This window comes from Antedon bifida, chromosome 2 (genome assembly GCF_963402885.1).
Source record: "Antedon bifida chromosome 2, ecAntBifi1.1, whole genome shotgun sequence".
NCBI classification, from domain to species: domain Eukaryota; kingdom Metazoa; phylum Echinodermata; class Crinoidea; order Comatulida; family Antedonidae; genus Antedon; species Antedon bifida.
The window spans coordinates 704214-728113 of record NC_136227.1 but is presented as its reverse complement, the minus strand read 5'-3'; the positions used below and the strand labels follow the sequence as shown (position 1 = coordinate 728113).

Here is a 23900-nt window from a genome sequence, read left to right as displayed (position 1 = left end):
AATCCAAGATAGGAACTTGTAACATTCCTTTGATCTTATATCTGGCTGCGACATTACATATTCACAGATATAACCTTCCGTAGCTCAGCATCATGTTGTTAGATTGCCTTGGCGATACTATAAATAACAAACACTACTTTGATAAATATCAAACTCTTATTAAAATGGTACGTCAACTTTTGTACACTTTTTGGAACTTTGTGTCGATGTGGTGTCAATCAAAGTTAGTAAATGAACTAACTTGCTTTTAATTTACAATTCAGAGAATTCGAGAATGAGTTCATTCTCGAAATTCTCGAATTCATTCATATTTAAGGATTTTGGTTAAGATTTCCAATTATACAAAATTATTGCTGAATTCTTAACACTTATTAGGATTATCAAGCCTTTACAATGTTTTCACAATTGTCATTGTTCTCGTTTAGGTAATTGTTCTTGGTAAAGGTAGGACTGTCACCGTCAACAGTGTCTTGATAGTACCACCAGGAGAACGAAGAGGAACCAGAGTTTTCTACAGTGGCATATATGTTGTAAGTGTTCGTTGTAATACTACAGTATGTGGCTATTAGTTACAATTGTAATTCGAGAAATATACGAACATGACGTTTATGGAATATTTTACCAATTGACATAACCACTTCAGAAAACTTCAATTTCAAAAAACGTCTGAAAAGGCATTTCCTGTTTAAATTTGTCGAGCGCTTCTGAACATACACAGCGCAGCGCTATATATCTTATTGATTGATTGATGTTTAAATGTTTTTTCGACATCTAGAAAAGCACATAATAAATATTATTGTATATTAATATTATTATTGTCGATATTTGATAGATATATCGATAAAAACTGAATGAACATACTTTTTTTCTTCATAGCAAGTGGAATCTGATATCGGGTTATACGTTCGATGGGATGGTATCAGCCGAGCAGATATCCGTGTAGAGTCTGTCTTCAAAAATAAAACCTGTGGTCTGTGTGGAAACTACAACGATGATGGAACTATAGAGGACGAGTTTCTTACGCCAGATGGAACTTTTGTATGACATAGCCTTTATCTTTTACCCGTATCTTTGAGATAGTTCTGGGAGTAACTCTCCTACAGTACCTCAACAGTTTTTACCTTTGAATGAAATGATAAATAGTTTTATTGAATTTTTAAATAAATTATGATAATCATAAATTATTTCGATAAAAATACTAGCTAAATTAATTTCACTGCATAACAGTGACTTAAAAAAGATAGTCTCCGTAAAAAAAACCTTCAAAGTGGATCGGAGTATAACCCATGTCTTGGTAGTTTAATAATATAGTCTGAAGTGAGTGGATTGGAACATTTTCGTGTGTAAAAATAGGACTAAGTTACAGAACGTATCATCTTTGTTTTTGTCCTGAAGGTATCAAATGAGGCTGCGTTTGGAAATACCTGGGTTTCTGATACAAGTGACCCAGCCTGTCCACCACAAAGTCAAGAGATCGATCCATGTTCAAGTGTTTCAAGTCTTGAAATACTCAATACTGGAAAAGACGTCTGTGAAATTCTTTCAGATTCCAACGGTAATAGAGTACTCTGTTGTCTTTATTACAAACATACCTAATCCACGCAACAAAAACAAATTACTATGTTATTCACTACAGTAATTTACCAGAGGTTTATAGCAAATATATTTAGTTATTTTTATCAATATATCAAGTGTGTTGTTATACTGGATGATAAGTTAATACTCTGTTTAGAAGCTACATTTTTTAAGCGTCTTTCACACCTGTTCCGACACGGTTCCGGTCACGATACTCCACGCGGCCATGCGCCAATCGATATGCGCGTAGCCGCGTGAAAACGAAACATTGACGTTCGATTGAATTTTCCGGCGACGGACCGGAACCGTGCCGGAACAGGTGTGAAAGACCCTTTAAACAGTGCACGCTTCTGTAAAGATGGTGTGTCCATAAAGCAGGTTCAAAGTTTAGTTTAATGAATTCCAAAGTTACTCAAACAATTTATGGTTTAAGTCATAAAATAATTTCAAACATATCACTAATTTTTCCCGTTTTTCTAGGTCCCTTTGCGGCATGTCATTCAAAATTAGACCCAGACCCATTCTACCGTGCCTGCGTCTATGATTACTGCGCAGAGCCCAGCATTGATCCGACATTCTGCGACATGGCAGCAGCCTACACACAAGCATGCAAGAATTATTATGCTGAAGTAGAGCAGTGGAGAAATTCAACATTTTGTCGTAAGTTTTGACATAAGATAGAAAGCCACATTGTGGCTATCATTCATATACGGTGTTAATATTGAGTACAAATAATAATGTCATTTTTAGATACTGTCACACTTAATTGTCTGAACATATCTTTATGACACTCATAATTGATCAATTGTCTCTTTCAGCGTTGTCATGTCCTAGCAACAGTACTTATTCCCAATGCGCAGACGCATGTCCAGCAACATGCGTAGATTACCTCGACACAAACCGTACTTGTGAGGAGGTTTGTGTCGAAGGGTGCGAGTGCGATGACGGGTTCGTTCTAGAGGGTAGCATGTGCGTACAGTCATCAGCGTGTGGATGCCAGATTGGAGGTTTCTATTATGACGTAAGTAGGATATTGTGGTTGTAGCTTTGTGATTAATGTACTTGCCTTTCAATCCCAAAGTCCAGGGTTCAATCCCTCTCACGACTCTTTCAACTCCACTCCCTTATAAGCACGATATATTATAACTGTAGTTTATCCATCCAGTAATTAGTGAGTTACTGTACTCGCTGCAGGATGCGTATGAAATAAAAAAAAGAGGAGGTATTATGTGTATTATTGTATCATTAGGTGATCATTTAGAATAAAATGATCACCTATTGTTATTGTATGAAATCTTTATTTTTTTTTTTTTTTTTTTATTCTTTCTGTACACTTTTTGTGTAACAAATATCTCAAAAAGTTGAATGGCAATGATCACAAAAATTACACAATGTCTTTCAAATACTTTAACTTAGACATAATAAGCTTTTCAGCGTGATCACTCATCCGTGACGTCATTTATACGCCATTTTGTGAAATCACAATATCAATCATATCTTTACTATTCATTATCACATATTAATGAAATTCACTACAAGTAAACTTCAGGTCAAGGTAAAAATATTAGAAAATAAAAACTTGCGCGTTTTAAGGTCATGCGCGTGAAATCGCGCGTTAAAAATTTAAAAAGCCCAAAATTAAGTTTTGATCAATTTAGAGTATGAATTAGGCCATTTGCGTGTTTTAAAAAATTACTGCGCAAAAACACGTTTTTGCGCGTGCGTACATAGAAAGCGTAAAAAATACAATTTTTTTGTACAAATTGCATTCTACTCATCTTCCTTAGTACATTCACTAAATTTGAGTCCATTCAGACTTAAAATAACGCTATACGAGCACGTTAAAAATGCGCACATTAATTGTACAAAAGTGCTAAAAATGGTAAAAAATAAGGCCTTTTTAAAATGAATATAACTCTTCAGAATGGAAGATGACCCCCATTTTTTTAAACTTATTATGGAAGTTAATGAGTTGTAGATATAAATGTATATACCCATTAGACGTACAAAATGGTATGACGTCATCATTTGGCCACATGAATTTTTAAAATAGGGTTTTTTCCCATTTTGTCATAGACCACCATATTCAACAGAGCGTAACTCGCTTATCTGTGCTCGATTTTTTTTAAATTTTTAATATATTCTACCTCAACCAATTATGTTACTCATGAGTTGCCAATATTTTCATTTCGATGACGTCATCACATCTTAAAATTTGAATAACGGGGGTTACGTAATTTCACCTACAACGTATAGTTGAATACCTTACAGCTCTTCTGAATTAAAGTTGACCTTGATGTTTATAACTTATTATGAGAGCTGGTGAAATGTAGATATGAATGCATATAAAAATTAAGCCTATCGAATGTTATGAAGTTACCATATGGCCAGTTGAAGTTAAAAAGTAGTTTTTTCATCTCTTTTGTCAAAGTTATACACATTTTGAAGAGCGCGCACCGCGCTTCTACGTGCCAAATTTTCTTCTAATTGTTATATTTTATTGCTCAATTCATTATCTTTCGATATTGGTATCCACAAGTTTATTTTGATAATGTCATCAGTGCAAAAAACTTAGAACATGATGTGTGTCCGTAATTTCACCAATGCTACACTGTATATAGATATACAGTATACTGTACATAATGTGATATGACATATAATAGGCACAACTAAGCACTATAAGCGTATAATAGGATGGCATACATCAACATTTTCCGATCGTATGTTAACATACGTGCATGTTTAAAAAATATTAATGTCAATAAATTTATAAAAATGATCACCTATAATTCGTCAAAGTGACGAATTAAATTCTAGTTTCAATTGGTATGTGTTATATAATTTTCTGTGACAGTGAAATATCATGTTTCTATATAACTTTAATTTCCCTTTCTTAGATTGGAAGGTCCGTGTACACTGAGGATTGTACCGAACTCTGTGAATGTATGGAAGGCGGACAGTCGCAGTGCGATAATGTTAAGTGCGACCAGAACGCTGTTTGTGGAGTTAAAAATGAGGAGTATGAATGCATATGCAATGCGGGGTATGATGACGTCAATCGAGGAATGAACTGCACAGGTAGGTATTATCATCATAAAGCTTGGGCGCGCAACGCAACGACGTAGGCGCGCAACGCAAGTGAGTTGACCAATCACAAGCGAACAATTCGGATGGTATAGTGAGCATTGTGAAAAACAAACCTAAAAAAATACAATACAATTTGTATTAATGTTTAACCAGGTAAGAAAAATATCACTCTTCCCTGGTTTAACTTTCTTAAACATTTTAAGTCTATTGAATGTGGAATTCAAAACTTATTTTACTGGAAATTAATAACTTTATAATGTTTAAACAAAGAAGACATTTTCGCTTCAAATATAAAATGATTATATGGTATTTACTGAGGAAGTGTGCGGGGTGCGATAATAAGCTACACATAATAACTTAACTTACAGAAATTGATGAATGTCTCAGTAATCCGTGTGTGAACGGAACCTGTGTCAATCGTGTGAACTCGTACACGTGTAACTGTGAAGGTGGATGGATTGGTGTTAACTGTGAGAACATAGATGAATGCTACAGCAACCCTTGTCAGAATGGAGCCGCTTGTACAGATGGAGACGACATGTTCGTTTGCACCTGTTTGCCTGGTTACAATGGAGACCAATGTGAAACTAGTAAGAAACATATTTTGAATTTGAAAATGTGGAAATAATGGAAGTTAGATGACAATTTCCTCTCATCTAACTTGACAATAGAACACCTAACCCATTCTCATTTCTTCTGCTCCTAACTAACTTTTGTAATTGTTCATACTACTATTACAGTATATAAACAAACTTTAAATATTGGGTAAACATTTAAAGAATTAAGCGTTTTGTTTCAGGTTAGTAACTTGATGTTTTGTTCTTTTAGATATTAACGAGTGTGCGTCCACACCATGCGTTAAAGGTAACTGTACAGACGGAGTCAACGGTTATGTATGCTCATGTGAATATGGATTTGAAGGAGATAACTGCGAAATAGGTGAGTTTATAATCTGAAAACAAAAATATGAACCGAACATCTATATAATAGATAAAACATTAATTTGTTTGTGTTGGAAATCCACTTGACCAGTTTAATCCTTTAAATTGATACGCACAGATACTTGCACAGTACATGTAATATGTTGTTATCTGCTACTGGTAGTGAAGATGTAAAACATCATTTGGTCTTTAAGAAAGTGAAAATGTAAATCCTAAAACATTATTATCATTAACAACATTTCCATAATTTCTGTTAACGTTGTATTTTTGATGTTGTTAGATATTGATTTTTGTTTGTCAAATCCGTGTTTGAATGGTGGAGAGTGCTTTGACTTCGAAAAGATGTATCTGTGTCAATGTCAGACAGGTTTTGTAGGAAATAATTGTGAAAACGGTTTGTATTTAACAAAAAATATTTTTCTCATTTGGTTTGCCTATTTTTTCATAAATGAAATCGTTAATTAATTGTTTTTTTTGATGGCAAAAGTGAACAACTTTATTAAAACTACTAAGGTCTATTTTATTAAAAGTTTGATTTCATTCATCTTTATTTTCATGTTCCAACTAACTCTGGAAATGATCGCGAGGCCCTAATTAAATATTATCCATGTCTTTATTAAAACATTAAGAATATAATTCATGATACACGACACACATGGGCATGGACATTATTTCCATTCCTATAATTGAACATCAAATAAAACAACTGACATAAGTCATGTGGTTAAATCTATGCATTATCAATAGATTGTTATATGTAAAATGTCTTTGTCATGAGGCTTGTCTTTATCAATCGTCAATCGTTCGATTTATATAGCGCCATTCCAACAGTCATTGCTCATGGTGCTACCAAAAATATAAAAAGAAAATGTGAGTTTTGAGTAGTGAATGTGTTCACTAACGATATTTGTTTGATGTTCAAAGGTAGGTGGTTCCAGAGCCTAGGTCCAGCAATACTGAAAGTCCGATCTCCCAAACTATGTTTGCTCAATGTATAGTTTTCAACTATATTTTCAATGTAAATTTTCAACTAATTGTAAGCGATTATATCTTTTAGATACATCCCCATGTGCAAGCGATCCATGTAACAATGGTGGTACTTGTGTTACTGTTACACAGGGTCAGAATTCCATATACTACTGTCAGTGCAAAGCAGGCTTCATAGGTGATATGTGCGAAACTGGTAAGTAAAATTGAAATTTCACAGCGGCCACAAATGATGAGTATTTACTGAATTCAAATAGTTCCAGTTTATTTTGGATGAATAAATAATCTTCAATCTTGAATCTTGAAAAAGTGAGCCAGACTGATGAGGCTTTAACTTGGCCTAAAGTCTCTATAGTCATTGTCTTTTATTTATTTTCTGCCATATACAATACAAAGAAGACAAAACAAATATAAAAGGCAAGAAAAGACCAAACACGTGCTAAACACCTATGCTAGTTGGTTAACCCAGAACAGGGCACAGAAAGAAACCAAAAACAAAGCGAACACTACACACATTCTCAACATCAAACGTCTTTTTCATTATTTACGCCATTAATATTTGTGTCCGAAACTTATAGCTCAAGTATACTTCTTTTACGCCATGTGTGCCAAAATGTTTCGCTGTTTTAACTGCTGTTGCTTTGCATACATTGAAGCTACTGATACAACTATCTTGATGTTGATGTTGCTCACATTATTACACCTTGTAGGCACAGTGATTTAAAGTAAACTTTGATTTTGTTCTTTTAAGATATCAATGAATGTTTTAGTGACCCTTGTCAAAATGAAGGCCTGTGTACTGACGGTGTGAATAGCTACACCTGTAACTGTCAAATCGGGTTTATTGGTTCTTCATGCGAAAACAGTAAGTAAAGTAATATGGTTTAATTATTTCATTAACTGATTATTTATGTGACGAGTTCAATTTAAGATATTTTAGACAAGTTAATCGAAGCTATGCCACGTTCACTTCAAACTTTCACAATTACCCTTTGAATGTATCGAACACTAGAGAGGTCTGGTCAAAAGAGATCCACATAGGTGGTTCCTTCTTGTTGTTTGTTTTGTTTTGCTTTTTTTTTTTTTTTTTTTGCCCTTATTTTGCGTGTGACCTACATAACTGTTCTTGTCTGGTTGCCTTTTAGGTGATTCGCCCACATTGTATCTGATACAGGTTTGGAGTACATCATTTACGATTGGCTGGTCAGTAGAGATTGATGTTGATTGGTTTAAATTTCAATATCGTAATCATTCTGACGCAGCGATCAGCAGCACTGATTGGATAGATGGGTCGGTTGTTAGTGGAGATCTGTTCATCTACGTTCTACTAGGTTTGACCGAAAATACCAGGTATGACGTCAGATTAGAAATGCAAAGGACTGCCAGCCAAACTACAGGGGTTAGTGACGTCATGGTTGTTCAGACATGTTCTAATGGATTTGGATCGTTGAATTGCAGCATGGGTAGGCATACGTTTGATTATTTATTTATACAGTTTGAATTTTTCTTTTACCTCAATAAAAACAAAACATATCTTTACATTAATTGTTATTTATGATTGTTTGATGGATTGATAGTTTCAATGCTAATTAATAGTTTTAATTTTATTGAATATTTATGTATTGATTCTTCTAGATGAAAGTGATGTAATATACGATTTAGTCATCTCGTTATCAACACCGACGTCATTATCCGTGACGTGGAAATCGGACGTAAATGCGTCGTTAACACAAATCGAGTACAGAGAATATGGTGATGATGCGTGGATGGTGGGACGGGATTTGCAGGGTAGTGATCAGGAATATGGTGTCATATCACCTCTTCTTGGTCATCGTTACTATGAAGTTGTTGTCAGTATCACCGTTGGTGGCGTTACTGCTAGAAGTCTTATTACCCGTTTTCATACGTGTGAACCAGATTGGCAAGGTGCCAACTGCGAAATACGTACGTACTAAGTTTTTTTTACAACTTTAAACTTTAAATATTTATTAACTCTTAAAAAATCATTTACTCTCTTTTATACACAAAATAATTGTTAATTGATAACATTTTTGAAGTAGTTTATCAGCTAATACTTTTACGGATTTTTTCGAAAGCTTTTCCAACTTTCGTAAGTCCTTGATTGACAAAAGAATTGTTTTGCGTGTTTTAAAAATGTATAATTGATAAAAAAAAGGTTTACTCTGGTTATGGCAATTTAGCTGATCTTATTGTTAGTAAATTTTTTATGTTAATAACTATAAAATCATTTGAACATATTTTAACATAATTTTTGGAATATATATAAATAAATTATTGTAAACTAATTGACAATATTGTAATATATATTAAGAAATAACCATTTAAAAATAATTAAATTAAATACTAGGACTCGGAAGATGTACTGTATGGGGAGATCCGCATTACTACACATTTGATGGTAGACGCTACGATTACCAAGGCGATTGTGATTACACCCTGACAACACCATGTCCAGACGTCGATGGCGTTGATGATTTCTCAGTCGTTAGCAGGAACTACAAGCGATCACCTTCTGCCTCCGTAGCGTACGTCAATGAAGTTATTGTGACGATTGGAAGTGAGGTAAGTATAGTGAAACACAAGTTACATGTAAAGTGCGCATGCGTAAGTCTGAAACTTTTCAACGATAATGGATGGATGAATTTTGAAAATACATTTAACGGTATCAAACGAATTGATTCATATTGTATAATTACTATTTAATAAGGGCTTAATATAACAAGTTATCCAAATCTTTCAGATCAAGGGAAATCTCCTTTTAGCCAATGGAGTTTTGGTTCGCACTACTTTGTTGTATAACTTTTATAACGTTCGGTTTATTCCAGGTATTTATTTTAGCAAACGGTGGCGCTGTGACTTACAATGATATAGCTATTACTCTACCCTATGAGAGCTCTAGTGTATTCGTCATCAGCTCAGGTATTTACACAGTAAGTGATGGGTTTTTTTTGACATGCTTGTTGTAGGGTGTTAAGTACGGGGCGCCGTTCGAGATATTACAAATTGTATTATGTCGACAAAATTAGCACTGTATCGAACCTCGCCCCGTAGTTAGGAGTTGCAAAGCGGCTCAACGACTTCGGACGTAATGTTTTGATTTTTCCGGACTTTTGACTTATTTTCCCGATTTTTGATACAAATCTAATAGGATTTTGAAAATTTAGTAGGCCTATATATTTGGGTAATGTACTACTAGTATGAAAATTCAAGATCGGTGAAGATATTCTGTTAATATTGATGTTTTTTATCAGTCTCTGTGTCAGTAAAAGCTAGCCCGAACTGTCATTGGGATCACCTTTTGTCCAACCTGTGTGAGCCCATTGTTTGACCGATAGCGTCCCCTTGAAATTGGCGCGTAGTGATGGCTATCTGCTATAATCAGACGTATTTAGTAATATGTATTCAAGATAATTATAATACGGTAATTAAATTCGTTAGATTTTGATGACAAACTTCAACTTAGTGTTGCGTTGGGATGGTGTTCAATCCGTTGAGGTACTGTTAGATGATAGACTGACTGGTACAGTATGCGGTCTCTGTGGAGACTTTGATGACAACCCGGATAACGACTACAGAATGCCGAATGGAGAACTGGTAAGTAATAATGTTACATTCATTGTAATTGCATATATTGCATGGAATCTTATTGTATTTGCTGTTGTTTATTAAAATCGTAGGTAGATATCTTTACATGCGTACTACTTTTTTTTAACTACTGTACTGATATTAACAATCACACAATGGACACACAATACTTTTATGAGTGTAATCTTGGTAGAGACAGTAGGTAGATTTTAGAATTGTAATACCCATCTTCAAATAAAGTAGCCTAAAAAATGGCAAACATTATGGTACGTTTAGCTTTCGTAAAGTTAAGCGTTGTTCTCCTTCCCACTTAGCGACGGGATGCAAGGACGAATACTCGTTTGTGATTGGGTTAAATCGTTTACGTTGCGCTTGACGTCCTTGTGTTGCTCACCCCAAAGCTTTATTATTACTTTACAGTGAACATTTTTTATTTCAAAAGTTTGATTAGCAATAACTGATAATCGTTCCGTTTTGTACAGCGTTATTTTGCTATACCATTCTATGTATAACAGTAACAAATAAGGCCATTTCAGCATTCCTTGCGTTAAGATACGTCACGTTTGTAATTGTAGACTCCGTATACCAATGTGTTTGCCGAGAGCTGGATAGCAACAAATGACGGAACATGTCCAACTGGTGTCTTAGATCTTGATCCATGTGCTACTGCTTCAAATAGAAATACCGCTGAAGCCAAATGTAGTATTCTGACAAGCGATACTGGTAAGTTTAGTCATGATACTTATCTTTTGTTTAAACATTTTTTTGTTTCAAGAAAGCGGTCAATACACGTGCAGTAGCAACTATAAACATTATGTATCGTGTCCACAGATGGCAACAGACACATAGCACCTAACTCCTAGATATTAACTTAACCAAGTAATGGTACTAGTAGTAAATGTAGTAAAAATACCGCTCGTGTACCTAACCGGGTAGAGGAAAAGCGAGGGGAAAAAGGTCGCACTTTCGAAAAATCAAAATCAAACCACAATCAGAAAAAATTATAAATGTTTCTTCAATTTTAAAATTGTATCGTATTTGAAATTGTACACGCTGTTAAGCTACTATGTCGTGAGTATTTATATCTTGAAGTCTGAACATAGATGACTTTAAAAAAAAACATTAATACATTAAATTTCACATTGTTGAATCACAGGTGCGTTTGCCACTTGTAATGCTGTGTTGGACCCTGAGTTTTACTACGAGTCATGTACGTACGATATTTGTGCCACAATGGACGACTCTCTACTGTGTTCGTTGCTGGCTGTATACGCTCAAGAATGTAAAGACGCTGGATTGGAGCTTGGTGATTGGCGGAAAGAATCTTCTTGTGGTAGGTTTTGGTACATTTTTAAGTGTTTCATTTGCATTTAGTAAAAAGTCAGACCAGTGTACAGTTTTTGTTTATTTTCCATTCTTTATTCATCAACGTTTGGTAGTCGGCTACTTAGTATTGCGTAAAGCTCTGTCTACACTATCAAACTAGCTTGACAAAAAAAGTATGATGTGCCTAAATATGGTAGTGATGTGCCAAAATATGGTAGTGATATGACATCATGATGACTATATATGGGCACATCATATTTTTTCACATAATGTTTGATAGTGTAGACAAACCTTAACAATGGTGATCATCTGGTACAATGATCTCAATCTTGCTCGGCAAATTTCAAGCTAGCTACATGTTAGATATCGAATAAGAATTCGAGAAAAACAAGCCTACACAATTTGTGGAATGTTGCCAATGGAATAATAGATTATATTTTTTTTTCTCGTCCACAGAATTTGTTTGTTCAGATGGAAAAGTTCACAATGCATGCGGCAATCCATGTCCAATGACATGTGCTACGCGTAACAAGGCAGAAAGAGAATGTCCATTTACTTGTATTGATACCTGTGATTGTCCAGTCGGCAAAGTATTGGATGGCGACGAATGTGTAGATGAGTCTCAATGCGGCTGCCTCATGGAGGGTACCGGTATCTACTATAAGGTATATACTGTGTTTCTAACATATTGTGTTTATTTTTCACGAACATATCCAAATTATTATCGTTAAGGCAGAATATGTTATATGCCGCTTACAGTGGCGTAACTCAGAGACCCGAGGCCCCTGGTTTAGGAACCTTAAGCCTTTTTCGACATATTTTAATGCCTGTTTTTTCCTCTGTGCATTGCTCTGGGGCCCCATTCGATCCGGGGCCCTGAATTTAGCCAGTGAGAACTCATAGCCGTTCGCCTGTTCAGAGTACAGATCTCAACAAATGATGACTTTACATACATCAACAATCATATTGAGAAAAGGATATTGATACGTGTTTCCTCGCCCCCACGTCGACACAGTGAGGTTTAATGGTGTCTAAATCCAGACAACGACCGACAACATATTAATTTAAAAGATCGTCACAAAATCGAAAACTTAGTTCCATATCGTCAGGTCATAAAGAAATCTGTATATTTGGTAGAAGAACATTACTAATATAAATCATTTTCTCTACTACTAGCAAGGAGAAACGTACGTAACAGAAGACTGTAGCATGAGATGTACGTGTGATGGTAACGGTGTTAATACGTGTGAGGAATACATGTGCGGCAATTATGCATCTTGTCGAATACAAAATGGTGTCAGAGATTGCTACTGTAACAATGGCTTTAGTGGCGATGGAACCGTTTGTACCAAAGGTATGCACTCTACACACGCTATATTTACTGAAATGTTATTAAACAAATTCCTACATTATTAAGGTCAACTCAGACAGTTTTATAAGACGAGGTCGTCGGTCGTGTCCGAGTTGATGATCCCGACGAGACGAGTCGTCTTGAGATAGCGTCGGGCGTAGTTTTTAGGTCGCCGGGAGAACAAGTTTAATTTTCTCCCCGTCTGAGTTGGCTTTTAGCAACATTGCTTGATTTATTGAAATTGTCATCAGATTTCTTTACGTATATCATCCTTACTTCAATTTGTACAATATTTGGCATTTTCAGCATCTGGGTTGTGTACTGTATGGGGCGATCCTCACTACATAACATTCGATGGACAAAAATATGATTTCCAGGGAGAGTGTGAATACACGTTAGTGAAGGATTGTATCGACGTCATCAACAAACCATCATTTGAAGTAACCGGTGTTAATGCCAAGCGTGTACCGTCAGCTAGTGTTGCGTTTTTACAACGAGTGATATTTTATTACATGAATCATAAATACACACTTAAAAAAAATAGAGTTGTACTGCTGGATGACGTGTTACTTGTAACACCTTATGACCTAGAAGGCGTTAGTATTGTGGACAATGGAGTCAACCTGGTATGTATTTTTTTTTGGCTTTAAATTACATTTTTTCAGGTAAATAATTTTTTTTGACATTAAAATGGCATATTAAAAAAAATTATATATCTCTATATACAATATATCTTTAATGGTTTTATTCGTCATATGCTACACAATACCTGTTTTCTTATGTAAATGAGTTTTCTATTGTTCTTTGTTGTCCAGGTTTTATGGACTGATTTCGGGCTTTCAATTCGCTGGAATGGAGAAAACCGTGTAGAAATACGTGTTTCTTTCGAGTTTGGCAATAACACATGTGGGCTGTGTGGTGACTTTGATGGAATACGCACAGATCTACAGACAAGATCAGATGGAGTTCAAGTAAGTACTTACTTAAATATGTATTTTAAGCTACTATAGTGAATAAATAAACATCATAGATTGAATATTATTAAATGTAATTTAGCAGTATTATTTAATGCTAAAACATGCAGCAAACAATTATCAGTAAAAACAATAATATTATCTTTTAGCTAAGCTATATCTTTGAAAATGGAATTGACAATTTGAAAGTATCAAAATAATGTATTTATTAAATGTTCTGTTGATTAAAAAAAAAAATTATATTCACAGTCGAGAAGTACAGCAGATTTTGCTAACAGTTGGTTGTCAACTACCAACGAAGATTGTAGAGCTCTAGATGTTGATCCATGTGACGAGTCCTCTGACACCTATCGCACCTCTGTGGACGAGTGCAACGTGCTGACGTCACCAGTTGGCGTGTTCGCGCCATGCCATACTCTTGTTGATCCCACTGTTTATTTTGAAGGCTGCGTTTACGATCTCTGTGCCACGCTCCCGGATGATACAACACTATGTGATAGCTTAGAAACGTATGCACAGGCCTGTTCGTTCATGGGAATCCAGCTGGGAAACTGGAGAAATACTCTCGATAAATGCCGTAAGCCACCATTTGTCTAGTTTGTATTGACTAAGATACTTCTTAATTACGAAGTTACTAATGTTATTTTTATTTTGTCCAATATGGATCTATCAAACCAAAACATTAGAGAATTAACAACTTTTACATTACAATGAAAATTATAGAATTCATAAAACAAAAGTTTAAACAATATTGAATATTGGAATTCTTGATAAACTGAATCTAAAATTGAAAATAATTGGACATATTATTGTTTAACTTTCGATGCATTTAATACCCGTTTCTTTGTCTGATAATGCATTTTAACAAACAATAAACTATTTTCAATTAAAGCTTTTCAATGTGAAGATGGTAAGATATATAATTCATGTGGAACAAGTTGTCCTGCCACTTGTCTCAACTCACTGACTGAATGTCCAGTGATGTGTGAAGAAGTTTGCGAATGTCCAGAAAACACAGTTTTAGACAATGGCCAGTGTATATCCCTAAGTCAATGTGGATGTATGTGGTCTGGTTTGTACTATCAGGTACAGTATAAAAACGCTTAAACAAATGGGGTGACTACTTTAAGCCGATTTTCCACTAGGCGAATTTGTTCGCACAAAGCGAAGGCGTCATCTAATACGCATGCGTAAAGAAGGATTTAGAAGACGTAAACATGAATACGCATGCGTATAAGCGGGCGCCTTTGATTCGCTCGAACAAATTCGCCTAGTGAAAAATCTCTTTTCCACTAGCCGAATTGAAAGCATTGACTAAAGCGTATTTATATTTCATCTACTTTCTGCGCGTGAACAATTGTTCAACCAATCAGAACTCAGAAATGTTCGATTCGCGCGAAAATATTCGGTAATGGAAAACATGCTTTAGGCGCTCATTAGTGATCTCGCTATAGAGCTTTCGATTTCCGAAAGTGACATGAGACGATTGATTCCTTTACTCAGTTTCGACGGATTCGATGACAACGTGCAAAGGGCATGAGTAAATTTGATTTATATTCAAGTGAAGCATTGCACGAAGATCCGTCTTAAACACATATCTTCAAATTAAAGTAAAGAACATTATAAATAATAATATATATAGACTAACACAGTTTCTGTCTGGCACTCGCGTACATATCTCTTTAAATCCACAGTCTGGTCAACAATGGATCGACAATACTTGTGAACAGACTTGCAACTGTAATGGAAGTGTGGAAACTTGCAACGAATACAGCTGTGATTCAAATGCCGAATGTTCTGTAAGAAATGGTGTTCGTGGATGTTACTGTCAAGCTGGTTTTGAAGGAGATGGCCAAACGTGCACCAGAGGTAAACATATTTAAACATGAATACTACAATCGAAATTCTAGAAATTCTACAAAAACACCTACTTACTATTTTATTTAAATCAACATTCTAGGTCCTGGTTATTGTACCGTTTGGGGAGATCCTCATTACATCACATTCGACAAGGCCAGGTATGACTTCCAAGGTGAATGTGAATACACAGTTGTAGACAAATGTGACAATAGAACAGATATTGAGGATTTCACAATTAGTGGAATAAATAGGAAAAACCAACCGTCAGCAGGAGTGTCGTTGATGCGAGAAGTTACATTACATTACAAGCAACACAAATACAATCTTGGACAAGATGGTCAGATTGCCTATGATGGAGTTACAATAACACCTCCACTCTTAACATCAGACGGTGTTTACATCACCATCAGTGGACAGTACACTGTAAGTATATAAAGTAAACTGTAATAAATTTTTCTTAAAACATTTGCACTATAACGATATGCAATGATTTATTCAACGTTTTTCCTTAAATGTGTAGATATTGGTGACAAACTTTTCGTTGGTTCTACGATGGGATAACAAACATACTCTAGAAACAGAACTGCCTTTTGAATACATGAACTCGGTGTGTGGCTTATGCGGTGACTTTAATGGCGAAGCCAAAAATGATATTTCTTTCAAATCAGATGGTTCAAATGTAAGTTTTGTTAAGTTATTCAAAGTAGCATTACTTGTTTGGTGCAGATATAAATATTAGCATATATTAGGTTTTGTTTATTGTGATTTTGAGTTTCATTACATTTTATTTCAGGCAAGAAGTGCTTCGGATTTTGGAAACAGTTGGAAATTCGAATCACAAGAATGCGAAGATGTCGTCGACGTGGAGCCTTGTCAAGAAGGCACAAAAACACTGGAAGACGCCAGAGATTTCTGTTACACTTTGATATCAGACGACGGCGCTCTTTCTTCGTGTCACGACTTTGTTGATCCTGCAGATTATTATGACGGCTGTGTTTATGACTTGTGTGCCACACTGCCTAATGACGATCTTCTATGTGATGATATATCAGAATATGCCCAAGCTTGTCGACAACGTGGTGGAGATCCCAGTGATTGGAGAACAGCAACATCAACATGCCGTACGTAATGAACTAATCTATTAATCTTGCATTTGATGTACCTGTTAACACCAAGATACGTTACCGATATCATATTCTTTTCTTACAGCAATTACGTGTGATGGCAATAAAGTATATAATCATTGTGCAAGTTCTTGTCCTGCAACGTGTGCGTCAATGGAGAGAATGGTGGATTGCCCAAAGACATGTGTTGAAGCCTGTGAATGTCCAAGTGGCACCGTGCTTGATGGTAACACGTGTGTTCAGCCGTCTCAATGCGGTTGTACTGTGAATGGAGTTTATTATAAGGTAGAGATATTTGTTTAGACTATTATTAAAGAGAGGAGGAAAGATTACTAAACACATTTCAAAAATTGTTAGATACTTAAACTAGATTAGCTACGTATCTGTCTATTTTTACAGACTGGTCAACAATGGATCGACAATGCTTGTGAACAGACTTGCACCTGTAATGGAGGTGTGGTAACTTGCAACGAATACAGCTGTGATTCAAATGCCGAATGTTCTGTAAGAAATGGTGTTCGTGGATGTTACTGTCAAGCTGGTTTTGAAGGAGATGGCCAAACGTGCACCAGAGGTAAAAATATTTAAACATGAATACTACAATCGAAATTCTAGAAATTCTACAAAAACACCTACTTACTATTTTATTTAAATCAACATTCTAGGTCCTGGTTATTGTACCGTTTGGGGAGATCCTCATTACATCACATTCGACAAGGCCAGGTATGACTTCCAAGGTGAATGTGAATACACAGTGGTAGACAAATGTAACAACAGAACAGATATTGAGGATTTCACAATTAGTGGAATAAATAGGAAAAACCAACCGTCAGCAGGAGTGTCGTTGATGCGAGAAGTTACATTACATTACAAGCAACACAAATACAATCTTGGACAAGATGGTCAGATTGCCTATGATGGAGTAACAATAACACCTCCACTCTTAACATCAGACGGTGTTTACATCACCATCAGTGGACAGTACACTGTAAGTATATAAAGTAAACTGTAATAACATTTGCTTAAAACATTTGCACTATAACGATATGCAATGATTTATTCAACGTTTTTCCAATGTGTAGATATTGTTGACAAACTTTTCGTTGGTTCTACGATGGGATAACAAACATACTCTAGAAACAGAACTGCCTTTTGAATACATGAACTCGGTGTGTGGCTTATGCGGTGACTTTAATGGCGAAGCCTCCAATGATATTTCTTTCAAATCAGATGGTTCAAATGTAAGTTTTGTTAGGTTATTTAAAGTAGCATTACTTGTTTAGTGCAGGTATAAATATTAGCGTATATTAGGTTTTGTTTATTGCGATTTTGAGTTTCATAACATTTTATTTCAGGCAAGAAGTGCTTCGGATTTTGGAAACAGTTGGAAATTCGAATCACAAGAATGCGAAGATGTCGTCGACGTGGAGCCTTGTCTAGAAGGCACAAAAACACTGGAAGACGCCAGAGATTTCTGCTACACTTTGATATCAGACGACGGCGCTCTTTCTTCGTGTCACGACTTTGTTGATCCTGCAGATTATTATGACGGCTGTGTTTATGACTTGTGTGCCACACTGCCTAATGACGATCTTCTATGTGATGATATATCAGAATATGCCCAAGCTTGTCGACAACGTGGTGGAGAACCCGGTGATTGGAGAACAGCAACATCAACATGTCGTACGTAATGAACTAATCTATTAATCTTGCATTTGATGTACCTGTTAACACCAAGATACGTTACCGATATCATATTCTTTTCTTACAGCAATTACGTGTGATGGCAATAAAGTATATAATCATTGTGCAAGTTCTTGTCCTGCAACGTGTGCGTCAATGGAGAGAATGGTGGATTGCCCAAAGACATGTGTTGAAGCCTGTGAATGTCCAAGTGGCACCGTGCTTGATGGTAACACGTGTGTTCAGCCGTCTCAATGCGGTTGTACTGTGGATGGAGTTTATTATAAGGTAGAGATATTTGTTTAGACTATTATTAAAGAGAGGAGGAAAGATTACTAAACACATTTCAAAAATTGTTAGATACTTAAACTAGATTAGCTACGTATCTGTCTATTTTCACAGTCTGGTCAACAATGGATCGACAATGCTTGTGAACAGACTTGCACCTGTAATGGAGGTGTGGTAACTTGCAACGAATACAGCTGTGATTCAAATGCCGAATGTTCTGTAAGAAATGGTGTTCGTGGATGTTACTGTCAAGCTGGTTTTGAAGGAGATGGCCAAACGTGCACCAGAGGTAAAAATATTTAAACATGAATACTACAATCGAAATTCTAGAGATTCTACATAAACACCCACTTACTATTTTATTTAAATCAACATTCTAGGTCCTGGTTATTGTACCGTTTGGGGAGATCCTCATTACATCACATTCGACAAGGCCAGGTATGACTTCCAAGGTGAATGTGAATACACAGTGGTAGACAAATGTGACAATAGAACAGATATTGAAGATTTCACAATTAGTGGAATAAATAGGAAAAACCAACCGTCAGCAGGAGTGTCGTTGATGCGAGAAGTTACATTACATTACAAGCAACACAAATACAATCTTGGACAAGATGGTCAGATTGCCTATGATGGAGTAACAATAACACCTCCACTCTTAACATCAGACGGTGTTTACATCACCATAAGTGGACAGTACACTGTAAGTATATAAAGTAAACTGTAATAAAATGTTCTTAAAACATTTGCACTATAACGATATGCAATGATTTATTCAACGTTTTTCCAATGTGTAGATATTGTTGACAAACTTTTCGTTGGTTCTACGATGGGATAACAAACATACTCTAGAAACAGAACTGCCTTTTGAATACATGAACTCGGTGTGTGGCTTATGCGGTGACTTTAATGGCAAAGCCAACAATGATATTTCTTTAAAATCAGATGGTTCAAATGTAAGTTTTGTTAGGTTATTCAAAGTAGCATTACTTGTTTGGTGCAGATATAAATATTAGCGTATATTAGGTTTTGTTTATTGCGATTTTGAGTTTCATTACATTTTATTTCAGGCAAGAAGTGCTTCGGATTTTGGAAACAGTTGGAAATTCGAATCACAAGAATGCGAAGATGTCGTCGACGTGGAGCCTTGTCTAGAAGGCACAAAAACACTGGAAGACGCCAGAGATTTCTGTTACACTTTGATATCAGACGACAGCGCTCTTTCTTCGTGTCACGACTTTGTTGATCCTGCAGATTATTATGACGGCTGTGTTTATGACTTGTGTGCCACACTGCCTAATGACGATCTTCTATGTGATGATATATCAGAATATGCCCAAGCTTGTCGACAACGTGGTGGAGAACCCGGTGATTGGAGAACAGCAACATCAACATGTCGTACGTAATGAACTAATCTATTAATCTTGCATTTGATGTACCTGTTAACACCAAGATACGTTACCGATGTTACATTCTTTTTTTACAGCAATTACGTGTGATGGCAATAAAGTATATAATCATTGTGCAACTTCTTGTCCTGCAACGTGTGCGTCAATGGAGGGAATGGTGGATTGCCCAAATACATGTGTTGAAGCCTGTGAATGTCCAAGTGGCACCGTGCTTGATGGTAACACGTGTGTTCAGCCGTCTCAATGCGGTTGTACTGTGGATGGAGTTTATTATAAGGTACAGACATTTGTTTAGACTATTATTAAAGAGAGGGGGAAAGATTACTAAACACATTTTAAAAATTGTTAGATACGTAAACTAGATTATTTACGTATCTGTCTATTTCCACAGTCTGGTCAACAATGGATCGACAATACTTGTAAACAGACTTGCACCTGTAATGGAGGTGTGGTAACTTGCAACGAATACAGCTGTGATTCAAATGCCGAATGTTCTGTAAGAAATGGTGTTCGTGGATGTTACTGTCAAACTGGTTTTGAAGGAGATGGCCAGGTTTGCACCAGAGGTAAAAATATTTAAACATGAATACTACAATCGAAATTCTAGAGATTCTACAAAAACACCCACTTACTATTTTATTTAAATCAACATTCTAGGTCCTGGTTATTGTACCGTTTGGGGAGATCCTCATTACATCACATTCGACAAGGCCAGGTATGACTTCCAAGGTGAATGTGAATACACGGTGGTAGACAAATGTGACAATAGAACAGATATTGAGGATTTCACAATTAGTGGAATAAATAGGAAAAACCAACCGTCAGCAGGAGTGTCGTTGATGCGAGAAGTTACATTACATTACAAACAACACAAATACAATCTTGGACAAGATGGTCAGATTGCCTATGATGGAGTTACAATAACACCTCCACTCTTAACATCAGACGGTGTTTACATCACCATCAGTGGACAGTACACTGTAAGTATATAAAGTAAACTGTAATAAAATGTTCTTAAAACATTTGCACTATAACGATATGCAATGATTTATTCAACGTTTTTCCAATGTGTAGATATTGTTGACAAACTTTTCGTTGGTTCTACGATGGGATAACAAACATACTCTAGAAACAGAACTGCCTTTTGAATACATGAACTCAGTGTGTGGCTTATGCGGTGACTTTAATGGCGAAGCCTCCAATGATATTTCTTTCAAATCAGATGGTTCAAATGTAAGTTTTGTTAGGTTATTCAAAGTAGCATCACTTGTTTGGTGCAGATATAAATATTAGCGTACATTAGGTTTTGTTTATTGCGATTTTGAGTTTCATTACATTTTATTTCAGGCAAGAAGTGCTTCGGATTTTGGAAACAGTTGGAAATTCGAATCACAAGAATGCGAAGATGTCGTCGACGTGGAGCCTTGTCTAGAAGGCACAAAAACACTGGAAGACGCCAGAGATTACTGTTACACTTTGATATCGGACGACGGCGCTCTTTCTTCGTGTCACGACTTTGTTGATCCTGCAGATTATTATGACGGCTGTGTTTATGACTTGTGTGCCACACTGCCTAATGACGATCTTCTATGTGATGATATATCAGAATATGCCCAAGCTTGTCGACAACGTGGTGGAGAACCCGGTGATTGGAGAACAGCAACATCAACATGTCGTACGTAATGAACTAATCTATTAATCTTAAATTTGATTTACCTGTTAACACCAAGATACGTTACCGATATTATATTCTTTTTTACAGCAATTACGTGTGATGGCAATAAAGTATATAATCATTGTGCAAGTTCTTGTCCTGCAACGTGTGCGTCAATGGAGAGAATGGTGGATTGCCCAAAGACATGTGTTGAAGCCTGTGAATGTCCAAGTGGCACCGTGCTTGATGGTAAAACGTGTGTTCAACCGTCTCAATGCGGTTGTACTGTGGATGGAGTTTATTATAAGGTAGAGATATTTGTTTAGACTATTATTAAAGAGAGGGGGAAAGATTACTAAACACATTAAAAAATTGTTAAATACTTAAACTAGATTAGTTACGTATCTGTCTATTTCCACAGTCTGGTCAACAATGGATCGACAATACTTGTAAACAGACTTGCACCTGTAATGGAGGTGTGGTAACTTGCAACGAATACAGCTGTGATTCAAATGCCGAATGTTCTGTAAGAAATGGTGTTCGTGGATGTTACTGTCAAGCTGGTTTTGAAGGAGATGGCCAAACGTGCACCAGAGGTAAAAATATTTAAACATGAATACTACAATCGAAATTCTAGAGATTCTACAAAAACACCTACTTACTATTTTATTTAAATCAACATTCTAGGTCCTGGTTATTGTACCGTTTGGGGAGATCCTCATTACATCACATTCGACAAGGCCAGGTATGACTTCCAAGGTGAATGTGAATACACAGTGGTAGACAAATGTGACAATAGAACAGATATTGAGGATTTCACAATTAGTGGAATAAATAGGAAAAACCAACCGTCAGCAGGAGTGTCGTTGATGCGAGAAGTTACATTACATTACAAACAACACAAATACAATCTTGGACAAGATGGTCAGATTGCCTATGATGGAGTTACAATAACACCTCCACTCTTAACATCAGACGGTGTTTACATCACCATCAGTGGACAGTACACTGTAAGTATATAAAGTAAACTGTAATAACATTTGCTTAAAACATTTGCAGTATTCAAATACGCAATGATTTATTCAACGTTTTTTCTTAAATATGTAGATACTGTTAACAAACTTTTCGTTGGTTCTACGATGGGATAATAAACATACTCTAGAAACAGAACTGCCTTTTGAATACATGAACTCGGTGTGTGGCTTATGCGGTGACTTTAATGGCGAAGCCTCCAATGATATTTCTTTCAAATCAGATGGTTCAAATGTAAGTTTTGTTAGGTTATTCAAAGTAGCATTACTTGTTTGGTGCAGATATAAATATTAGCGTATATTCCGTTTTGTTTATTGCGATTTTGAGTTTCATTATATTTTATTTCAGGCAAGAAGTGCTTCGGATTTTGGAAACAGTTGGAAATTCGAATCACAAGAATGCGAAGATGTCGTCGACGTGGAGCCTTGTCTAGAAGGCACAGAAACACTAGAACAAGCCAGAGATTTGTGTTACACTTTGATATCAGAAGATAGCGCTCTTTCTTCGTGTCACGACTTTGTTGATCCTGCAGATTATTATGACGGCTGTGTTTATGACTTGTGTGCCACACTGCCTAATGACGATCTTCTATGTGATGATATATCAGAATATGCCCAAGCTTGTCGACAACGTGGTGGAGAACCCGGTGATTGGAGAACAGCAACATCAACATGCCGTACGTAATGAACTAATCTATTAATCTTGCATTTGATGTACCTGTTAACACCAAGATACGTTACCGATATCATATTCTTTTCTTACAGCAATTACGTGTGATGGAAATAAAGTATATAATCATTGTGCAAGTTCTTGTCCTGCAACGTGTGCGTCAATGGATGGAATGGTGGATTGCCCAAAGACATGTGTTGAAGCCTGTGAATGTCCAAGTGGCACCGTGCTTGATGGAAACACGTGTGTTCAGCCGTCTCAATGCGGTTGTACTGTGGATGGAGTTTATTATAAGGTAGAGATATTTGTTTAGACTATTATTAAAGAGAGGGGG

General features: G+C 36.1%; 1 protein-coding gene across 1 annotated transcript in view; it reads left to right on the top strand.

Moving 5' to 3' along the window:
* LOC144834742 (uncharacterized) overlaps nt 1-23900 on the top strand; it is an 80694-nt gene that overhangs the window by 15358 nt on the left and 41436 nt on the right. Inside the window, exons 20-68 of the mRNA XM_078689652.1 lie at nt 426-530; nt 877-1038; nt 1396-1555; nt 2056-2235; nt 2394-2596; nt 4473-4653; nt 5031-5252; nt 5491-5601; nt 5884-5997; nt 6661-6786; nt 7342-7455; nt 7736-8053; nt 8226-8534; nt 8959-9173; nt 9437-9541; nt 10050-10205; nt 10772-10919; nt 11353-11529; nt 11979-12187; nt 12699-12876; nt 13180-13499; nt 13689-13844; nt 14097-14424; nt 14740-14933; nt 15542-15716; nt 15808-16130; nt 16228-16386; nt 16501-16828; nt 16917-17116; nt 17231-17405; nt 17497-17819; nt 17914-18072; nt 18187-18514; nt 18603-18802; nt 18917-19091; nt 19183-19505; nt 19600-19758; nt 19873-20200; nt 20289-20488; nt 20603-20777; nt 20869-21191; nt 21286-21444; nt 21559-21679; nt 22082-22173; nt 22287-22461; nt 22553-22875; nt 22973-23131; nt 23246-23573; nt 23662-23861. Coding sequence (XP_078545778.1) covers nt 426-530; nt 877-1038; nt 1396-1555; nt 2056-2235; nt 2394-2596; nt 4473-4653; nt 5031-5252; nt 5491-5601; nt 5884-5997; nt 6661-6786; nt 7342-7455; nt 7736-8053; nt 8226-8534; nt 8959-9173; nt 9437-9541; nt 10050-10205; nt 10772-10919; nt 11353-11529; nt 11979-12187; nt 12699-12876; nt 13180-13499; nt 13689-13844; nt 14097-14424; nt 14740-14933; nt 15542-15716; nt 15808-16130; nt 16228-16386; nt 16501-16828; nt 16917-17116; nt 17231-17405; nt 17497-17819; nt 17914-18072; nt 18187-18514; nt 18603-18802; nt 18917-19091; nt 19183-19505; nt 19600-19758; nt 19873-20200; nt 20289-20488; nt 20603-20777; nt 20869-21191; nt 21286-21444; nt 21559-21679; nt 22082-22173; nt 22287-22461; nt 22553-22875; nt 22973-23131; nt 23246-23573; nt 23662-23861 — 10101 coding nt within the window. The remainder of the gene's footprint in view (nt 1-425; nt 531-876; nt 1039-1395; nt 1556-2055; nt 2236-2393; nt 2597-4472; nt 4654-5030; nt 5253-5490; nt 5602-5883; nt 5998-6660; nt 6787-7341; nt 7456-7735; nt 8054-8225; nt 8535-8958; nt 9174-9436; nt 9542-10049; nt 10206-10771; nt 10920-11352; nt 11530-11978; nt 12188-12698; nt 12877-13179; nt 13500-13688; nt 13845-14096; nt 14425-14739; nt 14934-15541; nt 15717-15807; nt 16131-16227; nt 16387-16500; nt 16829-16916; nt 17117-17230; nt 17406-17496; nt 17820-17913; nt 18073-18186; nt 18515-18602; nt 18803-18916; nt 19092-19182; nt 19506-19599; nt 19759-19872; nt 20201-20288; nt 20489-20602; nt 20778-20868; nt 21192-21285; nt 21445-21558; nt 21680-22081; nt 22174-22286; nt 22462-22552; nt 22876-22972; nt 23132-23245; nt 23574-23661; nt 23862-23900) is intronic.